This window comes from Cetorhinus maximus, chromosome 22, assembly GCF_964194155.1.
Source record: "Cetorhinus maximus chromosome 22, sCetMax3.hap1.1, whole genome shotgun sequence".
Classification (NCBI taxonomy): Eukaryota; Metazoa; Chordata; class Chondrichthyes; order Lamniformes; family Cetorhinidae; genus Cetorhinus; species Cetorhinus maximus.
In genome coordinates this window covers 62,106,395-62,121,486 of record NC_135900.1, presented here as the reverse complement: position 1 = coordinate 62,121,486, position 15,092 = coordinate 62,106,395, and the positions used below count along the sequence as shown (strand labels likewise).

The following is a 15,092-nucleotide window of genomic DNA, read 5'->3' as shown; positions in this document are numbered from 1 at the left end:
TGAAATCCCCTTGTCATACAGGCCAACACACCACAGTGAATATGGTACAGTGAATGTCTACTGTAAGCTTAACTTTGCTAAACTGCATTCTAATCATGGAGACTCAAAATGCTAATGTGATAATGCAAAGCAAAACCAGCTATGACTGAGATACTGATACACTTCAGTCCTAATCTCCAAATAACAACATAGGACAAAATATTTATTGTAATTACCAGTGCTTAACGTTCCAATGGTGTTTGCTACGTTATCATAAATATTGCTAAAGAAATATCAGGTAATTCCATATCCTTGTGTCCAACAGTGTTGATGATGCATATTGAGCTGCTGTTGTCCTGCAGGCTGACCATGATGGGGTTAGCTTGCATACGGTTAATACTATTTAAACTGGGTAAGGGCAGACGGTCAAAGAACAAAGAACAAAGGAAAGTACAGCACAGGAACAGGCCCTTCGGCCCTCCAAGCCTGCGCCGATCATATTGCCCGTCAACTAAAACATTTTGCACTTCCGGGGTACATATCCCTCTATTCCCATCCTATTCATGTATTTGTCAAGCTGCCTCTTAAACACCACTATCGTACCTGTTTCCACCACCTCCTCTGGCAGCGAATTCCAGACACTCACTACCTTCTGCGTAAAAAACTTGCCCTGCACATCTCCTCTATAGTTTTCTCCTCTCACCTTAAATCTATGTCCCCTAGTAATTGACTCTTCCACCCTGGGAAAAAGCTTCTGACTATCTACTCTGTCCATGCCACTCATAATTTGGTAAACTTCTATCAAGTCGCCCCTCAATCTCTGTTGCTCTAGTGAGAACAATCCGAATTTCTCCAACCTCTCCTCATAGCTAATAACCTCCAGACCAGTCAGCATCCTGGTAAACCTCCTCTGCATCCTCTCCAATGCCTCCATATCCTTCTGGTAATGTGGTGACCAGAATTGCACGCAATATTCCAAGTGTGGCCTAACCAAGGTTCTATACAGCTGCAGCATGACTTCCCAGCTTTATACTCAATACCCCTGCCAATGAAGGCAAGCATGCCATATGCCTTCCTGACTACCTTATCCACCTGCGTTGCCACTTTCAGTGACCTGTGGACCTGTACACCCAGATCCCTCTGCCTGTCAATGCACTTAAGGGTTCTGCCATTTACTGTGTAATTCCTGCCTGTATTAGGCCTTCCAAAATGCATTACCTCGCATTTGTCTGGATTAAACTCCATCTGCCATTTCTCCGCCCAAGTCTCCAACCGATCTATATCCCGTTGTATTCTTTGACAATCCTCTTCACTATCTGCAACTCCTCCAACCTTAGTGTCGTCTGCAAACTTACTAATTAAGGGGAAGCTACTTTAGGGATAATGATGGCTGGTCCCAATCCCATTTAACTCAGTAAGTGATGTGTACTAGACCAGACATTGAAAATTCAGACAGAATATTCATCAAATATTGGACATGATTTCATTTTCAATGCTCACATTGGCCAAATGACTAAATATCCATGTAGTGAGAAAAGAATTAACAACAGCCAATCAGAAAGGAAAGGCAGATCAGAAGAATCTGATGGGAGTTCCTTGAGGAGGTGACAGATATCCTGTTCAGGTGTCGTGTATGTGGACTTTCAAATTAAGGTGTGTTGAATTAGGGGTAAGGATATAAAACTAGATAAAGAATTGGTTAGAAGGGAGTATCTGAGTTAAGGGGAGTTTCTAGAGTGATTGGAAATGGCTAGTGGTGTCTTACAGTGTTTTGCTCACTTTGTATATCACTGATTTGACTACAGGGCTAGAGGAGCAGTGTTAACATTTGCAGACAATGCAATAAGCAAAGTCAATCATTCTGAGATAAAAGGAAGCTCCAAGAAGGCAGAGAAATGGATAAGAAAAAGAGGCCAATGGAATCCAATGTCAGTAAACGTGAGATGGTATATTTTCATTTTAAAAAATCGAATGGAAAAGGCTGATGATGCGGAAGAATAGAGGGATATGGATGTTCAGGGGCATCAGAAGCACATCAAGGGGATAAGATTATAAAAACCTAATGGAATAGTGGGTTTAACATCAAGTTGAATAGATCATAAAGGTCACAACGTAATGGTGACTTCACATAAAACTGTGGCCTTACTGAAGATTTGAGTTTCGTCAGCAGTCCAGACTCCACAACATAGAATGGATATTAAGGCAATACTGGCAGCACAGAACAGGCAACTTGAATGCTGCCTAATATAAAGACTTGGAAAGATCGAGTCGGTTTTCATTAAGGGAGATTGCTGAGATTAAGGGAGGTTAACATCATAAAGGGATGGGAGATGGTAAATACAAACAGGCACTTTCCAATGAATAAGGAGTCAACAAAGAATCTACAGCAGTTAAATTCTCAATCCATGCCAATATATTACCCCCAATCCCACGTGCTTTAATTTTACACACTAGCCTCTTATCCGGGATTTTATCAAAAGCTTTCTGAAAATCCAAATACACCACATCCACTGGTTCTCCCTTATCTTTTCTGCTAGTTACATCCTCAAAGAAACTCCAGTAGGTTTGTCTTGTCAAACGTGATTTCCTTTTGATAAATCCATGTTGACTTTGTCTAATCCCGTTGAGATTTTCTAAGTGTCCTGTTATTACATCTTTTATGATAGACGCTAGCATTTTCCCTACTACTGATATTAAACTAACTGACCTGTAACTCGCTGTTTTCTCCCTCCCTTCTTTTTTAAACGGTGGGGTTACATTTGCCACCCTCCAGTCTGCTGGGACTGTTCCAGAATCTACAGAGTTTTGGAAGATGACAATCACCATATCCACTATTTCTATGGTCACCTCCTTTAGTATCCTGGGATGTAGATTACTGGGCCCTGGGGATTTATCGGCTTTCAGTCCCATTAATTTCTCCAGCACTTGTTTTAGTAATACTAATTTCCTTCAATTCCTCCTTCTCACTAGACTCTTGGTTCCCTAGTATTTCTGTATTTGTGTCTTCTTCCGTCAAGACAGAACTAAAGTAGTTGTTTAATTGCTCTGCCATTTCCTTGTTCTCTATTATAAATTCTCCCGTTTCAGACTGTAAGGGACCTACATTTGTCTTCACTAATCTTTTTCATTTTACACACTTATAGAAACTTTTACAGTCCACTTTTATGTTCTTGCAAGTTGATTCTCATACTGTATTAAATCTCTTGGTCCTCCTTTGCTGAATTCGAAACTGCTCCCAATCCTGAGACTTGCTACTTTTTCTAGCAACTTTATATGACTCCTCTTTGGACCTAATACTATCCTTAATTTCTTTTGTTAGCCATGGTTGGGCCACTTTTCCTGTTGTGTTTTTGCACCAGAAAGGAATGTATAACTGTTACAATGCTTACATTTGCTCCTTAAATATTAGCCATTGTCTACCACCTTTTAATGAAGTTCTCTAATATATCTTAACCAAGTCATGCCTTATACCTTCATAGTTTCCTTTGTTAAGATTTAGGACCCTAGTTTCAGACCCTACTTCACTTTCCATCCTAATGAAGAATTCTATCATGTTATGGTCCCATAACCAGAGATGAGTAATGTGTAGAGACTACAGAAGCAGAGATTGTTTCCCCTAGAGCAGAAACAATTAAGGAGATGATTTCATGGTTGTGCAAAATTAGGAAGATCTGGATAAAGTAAATAAGCAGGCACTGTTTCCAGAGGCAGAAGGATTAATAACTGATCAGATTTCAGATAACTGGCAACGAACCAGGGCAGAGAAATACTTTTGCATAGGCTCTGGAGGTTACTTCCTGAAAGGGGGGAGTGGGGGCAGAGGCTGATTCATTCATAACTTTCAAAAGGGAATTGGATAAACACTCAAAAGGATGACAGTTACAAGTTGATCGGGAAAGATCAAGGGAGCGGGACCAATTAGATCACTCTTTTAAAGAACTGGCACAGATATGGCCTCCTTCCGTACCCTATCATTCTATCAGTAAATATATAGAGGGGTCTGAAGCTGTGAAATGAACAAAGTTACGAGTGAAGCTGAGATAATTTAAGAATTGGTTAGATTTGTGGTTGAAGGACAATGAGAGAAGGGGATTTTGGGGAAATGGATTGAAGCTACTGCTCATGTGTAGGATAAACTCCAGGAAAAGCTGCATTGGCCAAACAGACTGTTTTCCTCTTGTAAAGACCTGAGTAGACAGAGGTGGTGACCAATACTTATTCCAGTCTGTTACTAAAGACAAGAAGTGATGAAAGATGAAGCTGGTGACTATTGCACTGTGCTGCAACTTTGGGTAATGTGATTCACAGAGTTACCCCGGGTGAACACAATTCCAGCTCTATCGCAGTGTGTCCACATCCAAATCATTTTCAGTTTAATTTTAGGTGTAGCATTGTTTAAAAAGAGTCATTACAAAGTGTGTTTTCAAATAAGAAATGTAGATTCTCAGCATGAGCTCAGGCAGAGACAGAGACAGAGATTCCATTTGTGCAGTTTTTAAAAAATCACTACAAATTCAAGTTCTAATCATTAAGAGTAATAGTGCATTGGACAGCAGGAGACACCTCTGCCACCAAACAGGCTGACACAGACAGAGGCCCCGAATAAGGCCTTTCAGTCCAGTCTGACTCCACACTCCCAGCTCCTCACACTCATTGGTGCTATGAAGAAGCTGGTGTGTTGTAGAAGCCTGGCAGTATATCAGGGCCTACGAGGAGGTGGCAAAGATGGAGAGCAGGTTCTAGGACCAACCTCAGCTTATCCTCAGTCAATCCCAGTCATTGGTCCAATAAAAGGTTGATAGTTGTCACAGTAAATGAAGCAGCAGGTGTAGGGTAGATATAGCAATAAACTGGAGTAGTGTGGGCCTCAGTGACTCCAGCACTCCCACACAGAGCCACTCTCCACTCCCAACACTCTGACACTGCCAGTCCAACAGCTGTAATTTGTTCTCCTTATCCAGTGAGAGTTCCCACAGTCCCACCACTCAGCACTCCTCATCCTGGTACAGTGGCTCCTCCATTTCTTGGCACTCCAGGTGTTCCAGGCGGTCAGACCGACTGTTCACAATCTCATCCGGGGTTTTCATAAACCTAACAAGGGAAAAAAAATCCTTCGATCAGGTAGGCAGGAACATCCCACCCTACCCCCCATTCCCATCCCCCCTCACCACCCCACTCTTCACTGTCCCTAACCCCCAATCCCCCCATCCCCCACTCACTGTCCCCCTCTTCACTGTCCCTGCCCCCCCAATCCCATCCCCCTCTCACTGCCCCCACTTCACTGTCCCTACCCCCCTACCCCAACTCACCATCCCCCTCTTCAGTCCCTACCCCCCTACCCCAACTCACCATCCCCCTCTTCAGTCCCTACCCCCCTACCCCAACTCACCATCCCCCTCTTCAGTCCCTACTCCCCATACTCCACTCACTGTCCCCCACTTCACTGTCCTTACCCCCCCACCCCCCACTCACTGTCCCCCACTTCACTGTCCTTACCCCCCCCAATCCCCACTCACTGTCCCCCTCTTTAGTCCCTACTCCCCATACCCCACTCACTGTCCCCCACTTCACGGTCCTTACCCTCCAATCCCATGCCCCCTCACCGTCCCCCTCTTCATGGTCCCTACCCCCCAATTCCATGCCCCCTCACCATCCCCCTCTCCTCCGTCCCTATCCCCCAATCCCATCCCCCCTCACCATCCCCCTCCTCACTGTCCCTACCCACATTCCCCTCTTCACTGTCCCAATCCCCCCATTGCCATCTCACCACCCCCCTCTTCACTGTCCTACACCCCCTCGCCACAACCCCCCCCAACAACCCTCTCAATATCCATCCCTCCTCATTGTGCCCCCATCATCATCCGTACCCCTCCCCCCCTCACAGCTTTTACTATTTTTCACCCCCCCACCATCCCCCTCCCCAGCCCCACTCTCACTGTCCATTCTCCCAGTGACACGCCTTCACAGTCCCTTCCCCAACCCCACTGACGGCCTCCATTGGCCCTTGCCCCTCACGGTCTGTCACCAGCCCACACAGCACTGTCCATCCCTTCAGACCATCCCATTGCATCCCCAACTCTACTGCCCTCATCAGCAATTCCATTCCCCCGACACCGTCCAGGTCCCCAGCCATCACACTGCCCCACCCCCAAATACTTTGCTCCACCCCCCCATTTCACGGGACCACCCACCCTCACAGTACCTAAACAAGAGCCTCTGGCCGGGCTCTTTCTTGATGATGTTGAGTTTGTAGTAATGGCGAAGAGCTCTCGACATCTTCTCATATGTCATATTTGTTCGGTTCTGTTTCAGAAAGAGTTTTGGATCATTATACAACAGGTACACCAGTGGGTACATGGACCAGCTAATAAACCTCCTTCGAAACCCATTCCAAAGCTTGAACCTCAACAACTCAGCTTCCACTCTGGGGAGGAGGTTCATGGTGGAGAATAGTTCAGGATTAACCAAGAGGTGGGCCATGGGCCCAGAAATCTCTGTGATGCATTATATCAGTTTGTCCCCTCTTCCCTCACCCTCCTGTCCATTTAACAGGCTGAAACTCATGGGCAGTGTGGCCACATTCCCAGCTGTGGTCTGTGGGAAAGTGTGAGGTTGTCCACTGTAACAGGAAGAATAGAAGAACAGAATATTACTTAAACAGAGAGACTGCAGAATGCTGCAGTACAGAGGGATCTGGGTGTCTACATGAATCACGAAAAGTGCGTATGCAGGTACAGCAAGTGATTAGGAAGACAAATGGAATGTTGTTGTATACTGCAAGTGGAATGGAATATAAAAGTAGAGACGTTTTGCTACAGTTGTACAGGGCATTGGTGAGACCACATCTGGAGTACTGTGTACAGTCTTGGTCTCCTCATTTAAGGAGGATATATTTGCATTGGAAGCAGTTCAGAGAGGTTCACTAGGCTGATGCCTGGGATTAAGGGTTGTCTTATCAGGAAAGGATGAACAGATGCATTGGAGTTTAGAAGAAAGAGAAGCGATCTTAGCAAAGCATAAGATTCTGACGGGGGAGTTAACAGGGTAGATACTGAGAGGATGTTTCCCCTCACAGGGGAATCTAAAACTAGGGGGCACAGTTTTAGAATAAGGGATCTCCCATTTGAAATGGAGATGAGAATTTTTTCTCTCAGAAGGTCGCTTATCTGTGGAATTCTCTTCCCCAGAGAGCAGTGGAGGCTGGGGCATTGAATATATTCAAGGCTGAGCTAGACAGGAGTCGAGGGTTATAGGGTACAGGCAGGAAAGTGGAGTTGAGACCACAATGGGACCAGCCATGATCTTATTGAATGGTGGAGCAGGCTCGAGGGGCTGAATGGCCTACTGCTGCTCCTAATTCTTATGTCAAAGGGCACAGCACCTTCAGCTCAAGGTGGTTTGCCTCTCACTCCACCAGAGCTTCAGGATTATCAGCAAGATACCAAACACTGGAGTCTATGAAATATTTAAAAATGATGATAAGTGGCCAACCAAGGAACCATAATAAAGAAAACTTTAAAAGAATAAAGAGTTGCTAAAGGTTAGAATGAATCAGACAGGATGAATAAAGATCCAGAATGTAAGTAAAGGGCTTTATTAACATAAAATTATTTAAAAAAAATATCCTTTCACAGGATGTGGGCATCACTGGCTGGGCCAGCATTTATTGCCCATCCCTAGTTGCCCTTGAGAAGGTGGTGGTGAGCTGCCTTCTTGAACCGCTGCAGTCCATGTGGTGTAGGTACACCCACAGCGCTGTTAGGGAGGGAGTTCCAGGATTTTGACCCAGAGACAGTGAAGGAATGGCGATATATTTCCAAGTCAGGATGGTGGGTGACTTGGAGGGGAACTTCCAGGTGGTGGTGTTCACATGTATCTCCTGCCCTTGTCCTTCTAGATGGTAGCGATCATGGGTTTATGAACACATGAACGTACGAAATAGGAGCAGCAGTAGGCCATTTGGCTGCTTCAGCCTACTCCGCGATTCAATAGGATCATGGCTGCTCTCTTTGTGTTGAATACCACATTCCCATCTACCCACTCTTGCCTTCAGATCCCTTGCCTAACAAGAATCTATCTACCTCTGCCTGAGAATATTCAGTTTAGAAGGTGTTAAAGGAACCTTGGTGAGTTCCTGCAGTGCATCTTGGAGTTGGTACACACTGCTGCTACTGTGCATCATAGGAACATAGAAAATAGGAGCAGGAGGAGGTCATTCAACCCTTCAAGTCTGCTCTGCCATTCAATATGATCATGGCTAACCCTCTATCTCAACACGTACTCCCGTGCTCTCCCCATACCCCCTGAAGCTTTTAGAATTTAAAAATCTATCTAATTCCTTCTTAGATATATCCAGCCTCTGTGGTAGAGAATTCCACAGGTTCACCACCCTCTGAGTGGAGAATTTTCTCCTCATCTCAGTCCTAAATGGTCTACCCCGTATCCTGAGACTGTGACGCCTTGTTCTAGACCCCCAGCCAGAGGAAATATCATTCCTGCATCCAGTCTGTCCAGCCCTGTCAGTATTTTATATTTTTCAATGAGATCCCCTCTCATTCTTCTAAACTCCTGTGAATACAGACCTAGTCAGTGAATACAGACCTAGTCAGCCCCCAGGAATCAGTCTGGTGAACCTTCACTGCACTCCCTCTATGGCAAGTATATCCTTTCTTAGGTAAGGAGACCAAAACTACACACAATACTCCAGGTGTGGTCTCACCAAGGCCCTGTACAGCTGCAGTGGGACATCCTTGCTCCTGTACTCAAGTCCTCTCACAATGAAGCCACCATACCATTTGCCTTTGTCAGGAAGATATAATAATTTTCACAGTGTTAATGGAATTTATTGTAAAGTAGGGTAATAGTGGGGGGGGGGGGTTGAATTAAAGGTAGCTGGTCTGAAGGCTTTGATGTAAGAAGAGAATCTAGGCTTGAAATGGTAAATAGGTAAATACAGGGAAAGATTTAGAATGTGAGGTGTAAAGGGAACATTTGCATTTTTAAATAAACCAGAGTAGCTTGAATTCAAAAGAGGGGGTGAAATGTTACACCTAGCCAGAAGTTAAGAAACACAGTGTGTTTACTTTTCCCCAAAGATTACTGGTAAAATTAGTACTGTGGTAGATTTTTATTATTAAAGAGGTAAAGTCCAAAGACATAGTGAAACAATAGGAATGTGCATTCAAAGGGGAAAATATACATAAAGGACAGGCATTTTAAGATCTAACAAATGTGAAAAGTCTCCAGCATCTAAGCCTTAAGGAGCTGTCTACAAGGAACTGAAGCTGAGAAAAACTCACTTTGAATTCGACTGTCTAGGGTGTGCGCTTTGCCTGGGTCTGTTTAAATTCATATGTTTTACTGTTGCCTTAACGGAGCTGAACTGGGAGTCGGATTAACTAGGGGATTTAGAAGTTATTATACTAGTAATTTGTAGATATACATATGTGCTTAAAATCATTTTTTAAAAATTTAGCAAAGGTTTAATTTAGTTTTATAAGAAACCTATAACACTCAGTGGTCTTATTACTCGTGAATTCAAGCTCAAAATAAACACAAATAGTAAATAGTTGTTTCAAGTTTCCCTCTGGGATTTGTACAGCTCAGCATTTACCATCCGCTGTGCCATAACAGCCTTCTTAACTGCTTGCTTTCAATGATTGGTGTTCAATGACACCCAGGTCCCTTTGTACATTAACATTTCCCAATCTATCACCATTTAAATAATACTTTGCATTCTGTTTTTCCTACTGAAGTGGATAACTTCACACTTATCCACATTACACTGCATCTGCCATGTATTTACCCATTCACTCAACATGTCTAATTCGCCTTGAAGCCTCTTAACAACCTCTTCATTGCTCACATTCCCACCAAGTTTCATATCATCAACAAACTTGGAAATATTACATTTGGTTTCCTCATCCAAATTATTGATATATATCATGAATAGCTGGGACCCTGCGGTACCCCACTAGTCACCACCTGCCACACAGAAAAAGACCCATTTATTCCTACTCTCCGTTTCCTGTCTGCTAACCAATTCTCAATCCATGTCAATATATTAACCCCAGTCCCATGTGCTTGAATTTTACTAACCTCTTATCCGGGACTTTATCAAAAGCTTTCTGAAAATCCAAATACACCTCATCCACTGATTCCCTCTTAACTATTCTGTTAGTTGTATCCTCAAAAAACTCCAATAGGTTTGTCAAACATGATTTCCCTTTCACAAATCCATGTTGACTTTGTCTAATCCTGTTGATATTTTCTAAGTGTCCTGTTATCACATCCTTTATAATAGACACTAGCATTTTCCCTACTACTGATGTTAGGTTAGCCGGTCTGTAATTCCCTCCCTCCTTTTTTAAATAGTGGGGTTACATTTGCCACCCTCCAATCTGCTGGGACTGTTCCAGAATCCACAGAATTTTGGAAGATGACAACCACCACATCCACTATTTCCATGGCCGCCTCCTTTAATCCCCTGGGATGGAGATTATCGGGCCCTGGGGATTTATCAGCTTTCAGTCCCATTAATTTCTCCAGCATTATTGTTTTAGTAATACTAATTTCCTTCAATTCCTCCTTCTCACTAGACCCTTGGTTCCCTAGTATTTCTGGGAAGTTATTTGTGTCTTCCTCTGTGAAGACAGAACTAAAGTAGTTGTTTAATTGCTCTGCCATTTCCTTGTTCTCTATAATAAATTCTCCCGTTTCAGACTGTAAGGAACCTATATTTGTCTTCGCCATTTTTTTTCTTTTTACATACTTATAGAAGCTTTTACAGTCTGCTTTTATGTTCCTTGTAAGTTTACTCTTATACTCTATTTTTCCCCTCAATCAATCACTTGGTCCTCCTTTGCTGAATTCAAAACTGTTCCCAATCCTCAGGTTTGCTGCTTTTTCTAGCAACTTTATATGACTCCCCTTTGGATCTAATACTCTGTTTAGTTTCTTTTGTTAGTCATGGTTGGGCCACTTTTCCTGTGTTTTTGTGCCAGAAAGGAATGTATAACTATTATAATGCTTACATTCGTTCCTTAAATATTAGGCATCGTCTGTCCACCTTTTAATGAAGTTCCCCAATCTGTCTTAACTAATTCACGCCTCATACCTTCATAGTTTCCTTTGTTTAGGTTTAGGACCCTAATTTCAGATCGGACTACTTCACTTTCCATCCTAATGAAGAATTCTATCATGTTATGGCCACTGTTCTCTAAAGGACCCCGCACAACAAGATTATTAATTAAACCCTTTTCATTGCACAATACTAACTCTAGGATAGCCCGTTCCCTAGTCAGTTCCTCGACAAACTGGTCTACAAAACATCTCGTACACACTCCAGGAATTCATCCACCACAGTATTATTGCTAATTTGGTTTGCCCAGTCTATATGTAGATTAAAGTCACCCATGATCACTGTATCACCCTTGTTACGTGCATCTCTTAATTTCCTGTTTAATGCCGTCCCCTACCTTACCACTACTGTTTGGAGGCCTATAGACAACTCCCACTGTTTTACGCCCCTTGTTGCTTCTCAGCTCCACCCCGACTGATTCTACATCTAGATTTTCTGAGCCAATATCCTCTCTCACTATCACACTGATTTCATCCTTAACTAACAATGCCATGCCCACCCTCCTTTTCCTTTAACTCGAAACATTAACTCTGTCTTCCTCCCTACAGATGCTGTTAGACCTGCTGAGTTTTTCCAGCAATTTTTGTTTTTGTTCCTTTTCCTTTTTGCCTTTCCTTACTAAATATCAAGCACCCTTGGATATTCAGCAAGCAGATGTTGTTGGTGAAGTATTCAATTATGCGAATGCCACCGAACATCATTGGTTAGATTCTCTCTTGTTAGGAGATGGCCACTGCCTGTCACTTGAGTGGCACAAACATTACTTGCCACTTGTCAGCCCAGCCTGAATGTTGTCCAGCTCTTGCTGCATTTGGACATGGACTGGTTCAGTATCTGAGGAGTCGCGAATGGTGCTGAACATTGTGCAATCATCAGTGAACATCCCCACATCTGACCTTATGCTGGAAGGAAGGTCATTGATGAAGCAGCTGAAGATGGTTGGGCTGAGGACACGACCCTGAGGAACTTCTGCAGTGATGTCCTGGAGCTGAGATAATTGACCTCCAACAACCATAACCGTCTTCCTTTGTGCTAGTTAGAGAGTATAGGGCTGATTAGACTTGACCTTTCCTTAAAGGATGAAGAAATGCCCGAGATATTAAATTAGGATTTTACCTCAGTTTGTACAGAAGATTGTGGTAATGGGATCAAAATGGTAAGGTGGAACAATTGAAGGCACACTTTAAAATGAGGAGCATTAAAATATTAAGGATTTAATCAGAAGTTTGTTTGTTTTTATAAGCGATTAACCACTTGCGATTGAGAAGCTTTGATGCTCTCATGAATGGGAATTTTTTCACTATCAAGTCTGCATAGTGAGAGCCGTTTTAGATTTTTAGAACTTTATTTTATTTAATCTCCACTTGGCTCCTGAGGTCTGCCATGGTGGGTAGTGAGTGAGTTGGCAATGAGTTGGTGTGGGGAGTATGAGGGACTGGGGGGAGCGTGGGTGAGGGGGTGTGAGGACTAAGGAGCCTGAAACAATTGGGATGGTGTCCCACAGAGCTGAGGCGGGCCTGCCAAACAGCTCACCTCAGCACCCGCCCACCCCAGTGCCCTGCTTCCAGGTTTGGTGGGGCCTGACTGCACAATGCACCTGCTCCCTTCCCAGAGCGAAAATCTCGCAATTCGGCCTCAGGTGGGGCTGGCAAGTCAGGAAATTTCCCGACAGGAGCTACCTGTCTCGGTAGCCAAAATCCAGCCTTATGTCTCTATTTGTAAAACTTAGGATCCTACGATTAAAATGCTCCTTAGGTGCATTGTGCAGTCAGGCCTACCAAACCTGGAAGCAGGGCACTGGGGTGGGCGAGTGCTGAGGTGAGCTGTTTGGCAGGCCCGCCTCAGCTCTGTGGGACACCATCCCAATTGTTTCAGGCTCTCTAGTCCTCACACCCCCTCACCCACCCTCCCACCATGGTTCCCTCATACTCCCCACACCAACTCATCGCCAACTCACTCACTACCCATCATGGCAGACCTCAGGAGCCAAGTGGAGATTAAATAAAATAAAGTTCTAAAAATCTAAAACTGCTCTCACTATACAGACTTGATAGTGAAAAAATTCCCATTCACGAGAGCATCAAAGCTTCTCAATCGCAAGTGGTTAATCGCTTATAAAAACAAACTTCTGATTAAATCCTTAATCTTTTAATGCTTCTTTAAGCTGCCAATTCAGCTTTAACCTGTGAGCTCAGAGCACCCGAGAGAGACAATTTGACCTTTTGGAAATAAGGGCAGAACTTCTGCATCCGGGTCCCGCCTGCCATTTTTAAAGGTCCACAAAGCCTTCTGGACTCTGCGAAAATCCAGCCCCTGGGCTACAAAAGCAATAAAAGCAGAAAGTGCAGGAAAAACTCAGCTGGTCTGGGAGCATCTCTGAAGAGAGAAAGAGAGTTAACGTTTCGAGTTCAGTATGATTCTTCTTCAGAACCAGTTCTGTTTTTATTTCAGATCTCCAGCATCTGCAGCATTCAGCAGCACCGATGTCCCAGCAGCACCAGGAGGCAGTAGTGGTCACTGCTGGGACTACACGCAGTCCCCGGGAAGGATGAACAGGGATACTGGATGTTAAGGTAAGTCTGGACATTTTGGTCGGGGAGGGATCAGAGACCCAAGTGAGCGGGGGAAAGAAGCCACGGAGGAGATACCTTCTTGGGGGATACCCACAATGGGTACAGGGTGGACCCCCCGCCTCCAAAAGAAGGCACCTTTAGCCTTCCCACCTTTAGCCCATGCAGTGAAACCTGCCAGGCTGGTTGCTTCGTTCTGCCTTCCCCTACTGCACGTACGATAACAGCAGAGGTGGAATGGGATCCTTAAATGGCCGCTAATTCAACAGGCATAAAGGCTGGCAGACTGCCTGGCACTTTACCCCTTTAGAGTAGAGAACGGTAAAAGAAGATCTGAAACAAAAGAAAAATATTTGCAACCTTAAAGCCCAAAATAAAAAGAAAAATACTGGAAATATTCAGCAGGTCAGGCAGCATTAGAGGAGGGAGAAACAGAGTTAATGACCTTTCATCAGAACTGGGAAGAGTTAGAACTCTAAGAGGTTTGAGTATGTGAAAGAGGTTTGAGTATGTGAAAGAAGTTTGAGTATGTGAAAGAGGTTTGAGTATGTGAAAGAGGTTTGAGTTTGTGAAAGAGGGAGGAGAAGAACCACAGGGAAGTGTATAAGAGGGGAGGAGAGATTAAATGACAAAGGGTTTCATGGTGCAAAAGCTGGCGAGTGTTGATGGGTAAAGTAAAGAAACAAAAAGATGTGTATCGATGAGGTGGGAATGGCTGGATAGCAGGCATCCAAAAGTAAAGGAATGAAGAAAAGGATGAGAGAAAAAAAATTGAGTCAGAAATAAAACACCCAGGGAAAAAAGGACAAAGTTTACAGTCTGAAATTGTTGAACTTTATGTCGACTCCAGAAGGTCGAAGGTGTCTAATTGAAAGATGAGGTGCTGCTCCTTGGGGTTATGTTGAGTTTCACTGGAACAGTGCAGCAGGCCAAGGACAGAAAGGTCAGAGTGAAAGCAATGGGGAGAATTAAAATGACAGGTAACAGGAAGCTCAGGCTCATGGTTGTGGACTAAATGGAGGTTCAGTCTGTATTTAGTCTCCCCAGTACAGAGCAGGTCACATCATGAGCAGCGAATACAATAGACTAGATCGAAGGAAGTATATGGAAATCACTGCTTCACTTGGAAGGAGTGTTTGGGGCCTTGGGTAGTGAAGGGAGAGGAGGTAAACAGGCAAATGTTACACCTGTGAATGCATGTGAAGATGCTGTGGGAAGGAGAGTTTGGGGTGATCAAGGTGTGGACCAGAGTGCGGTGGAAGGAATGGTCCCTTCAGGTTTCTGAAAGGGCAGGCAAGGGGAAGATGTCCTTGATGGCATCTTGTTGGAAGTGGTAGAAATGGCAGAGGTCGACCCATTGAACACAGAGGCTGGTAGGGTGGAAGCTGAGGACAAGGGGAATC

At 44.0% G+C, this 15,092-nt stretch overlaps 1 protein-coding gene across 1 annotated transcript in view; it reads right to left on the bottom strand.

Annotated features, from left to right (window-relative positions):
* Positions 1 to 4,457: 4,457 nt before the first annotated feature.
* Positions 4,458 to 15,092, bottom strand: part of LOC144696750 (transcription factor ETV6-like) — a 35,721-nt gene continuing 25,086 nt past the window's right edge. Inside the window, exons 4-5 of the mRNA XM_078568433.1 lie at positions 6,182 to 6,282; positions 4,458 to 5,070 (exon numbers count right to left, since the gene is read on the bottom strand). Of these exons, the coding sequence (XP_078424559.1) occupies positions 4,965 to 5,070; positions 6,182 to 6,282 (207 nt within the window). The 3' untranslated portion in view covers positions 4,458 to 4,964. The remainder of the gene's footprint in view (positions 5,071 to 6,181; positions 6,283 to 15,092) is intronic.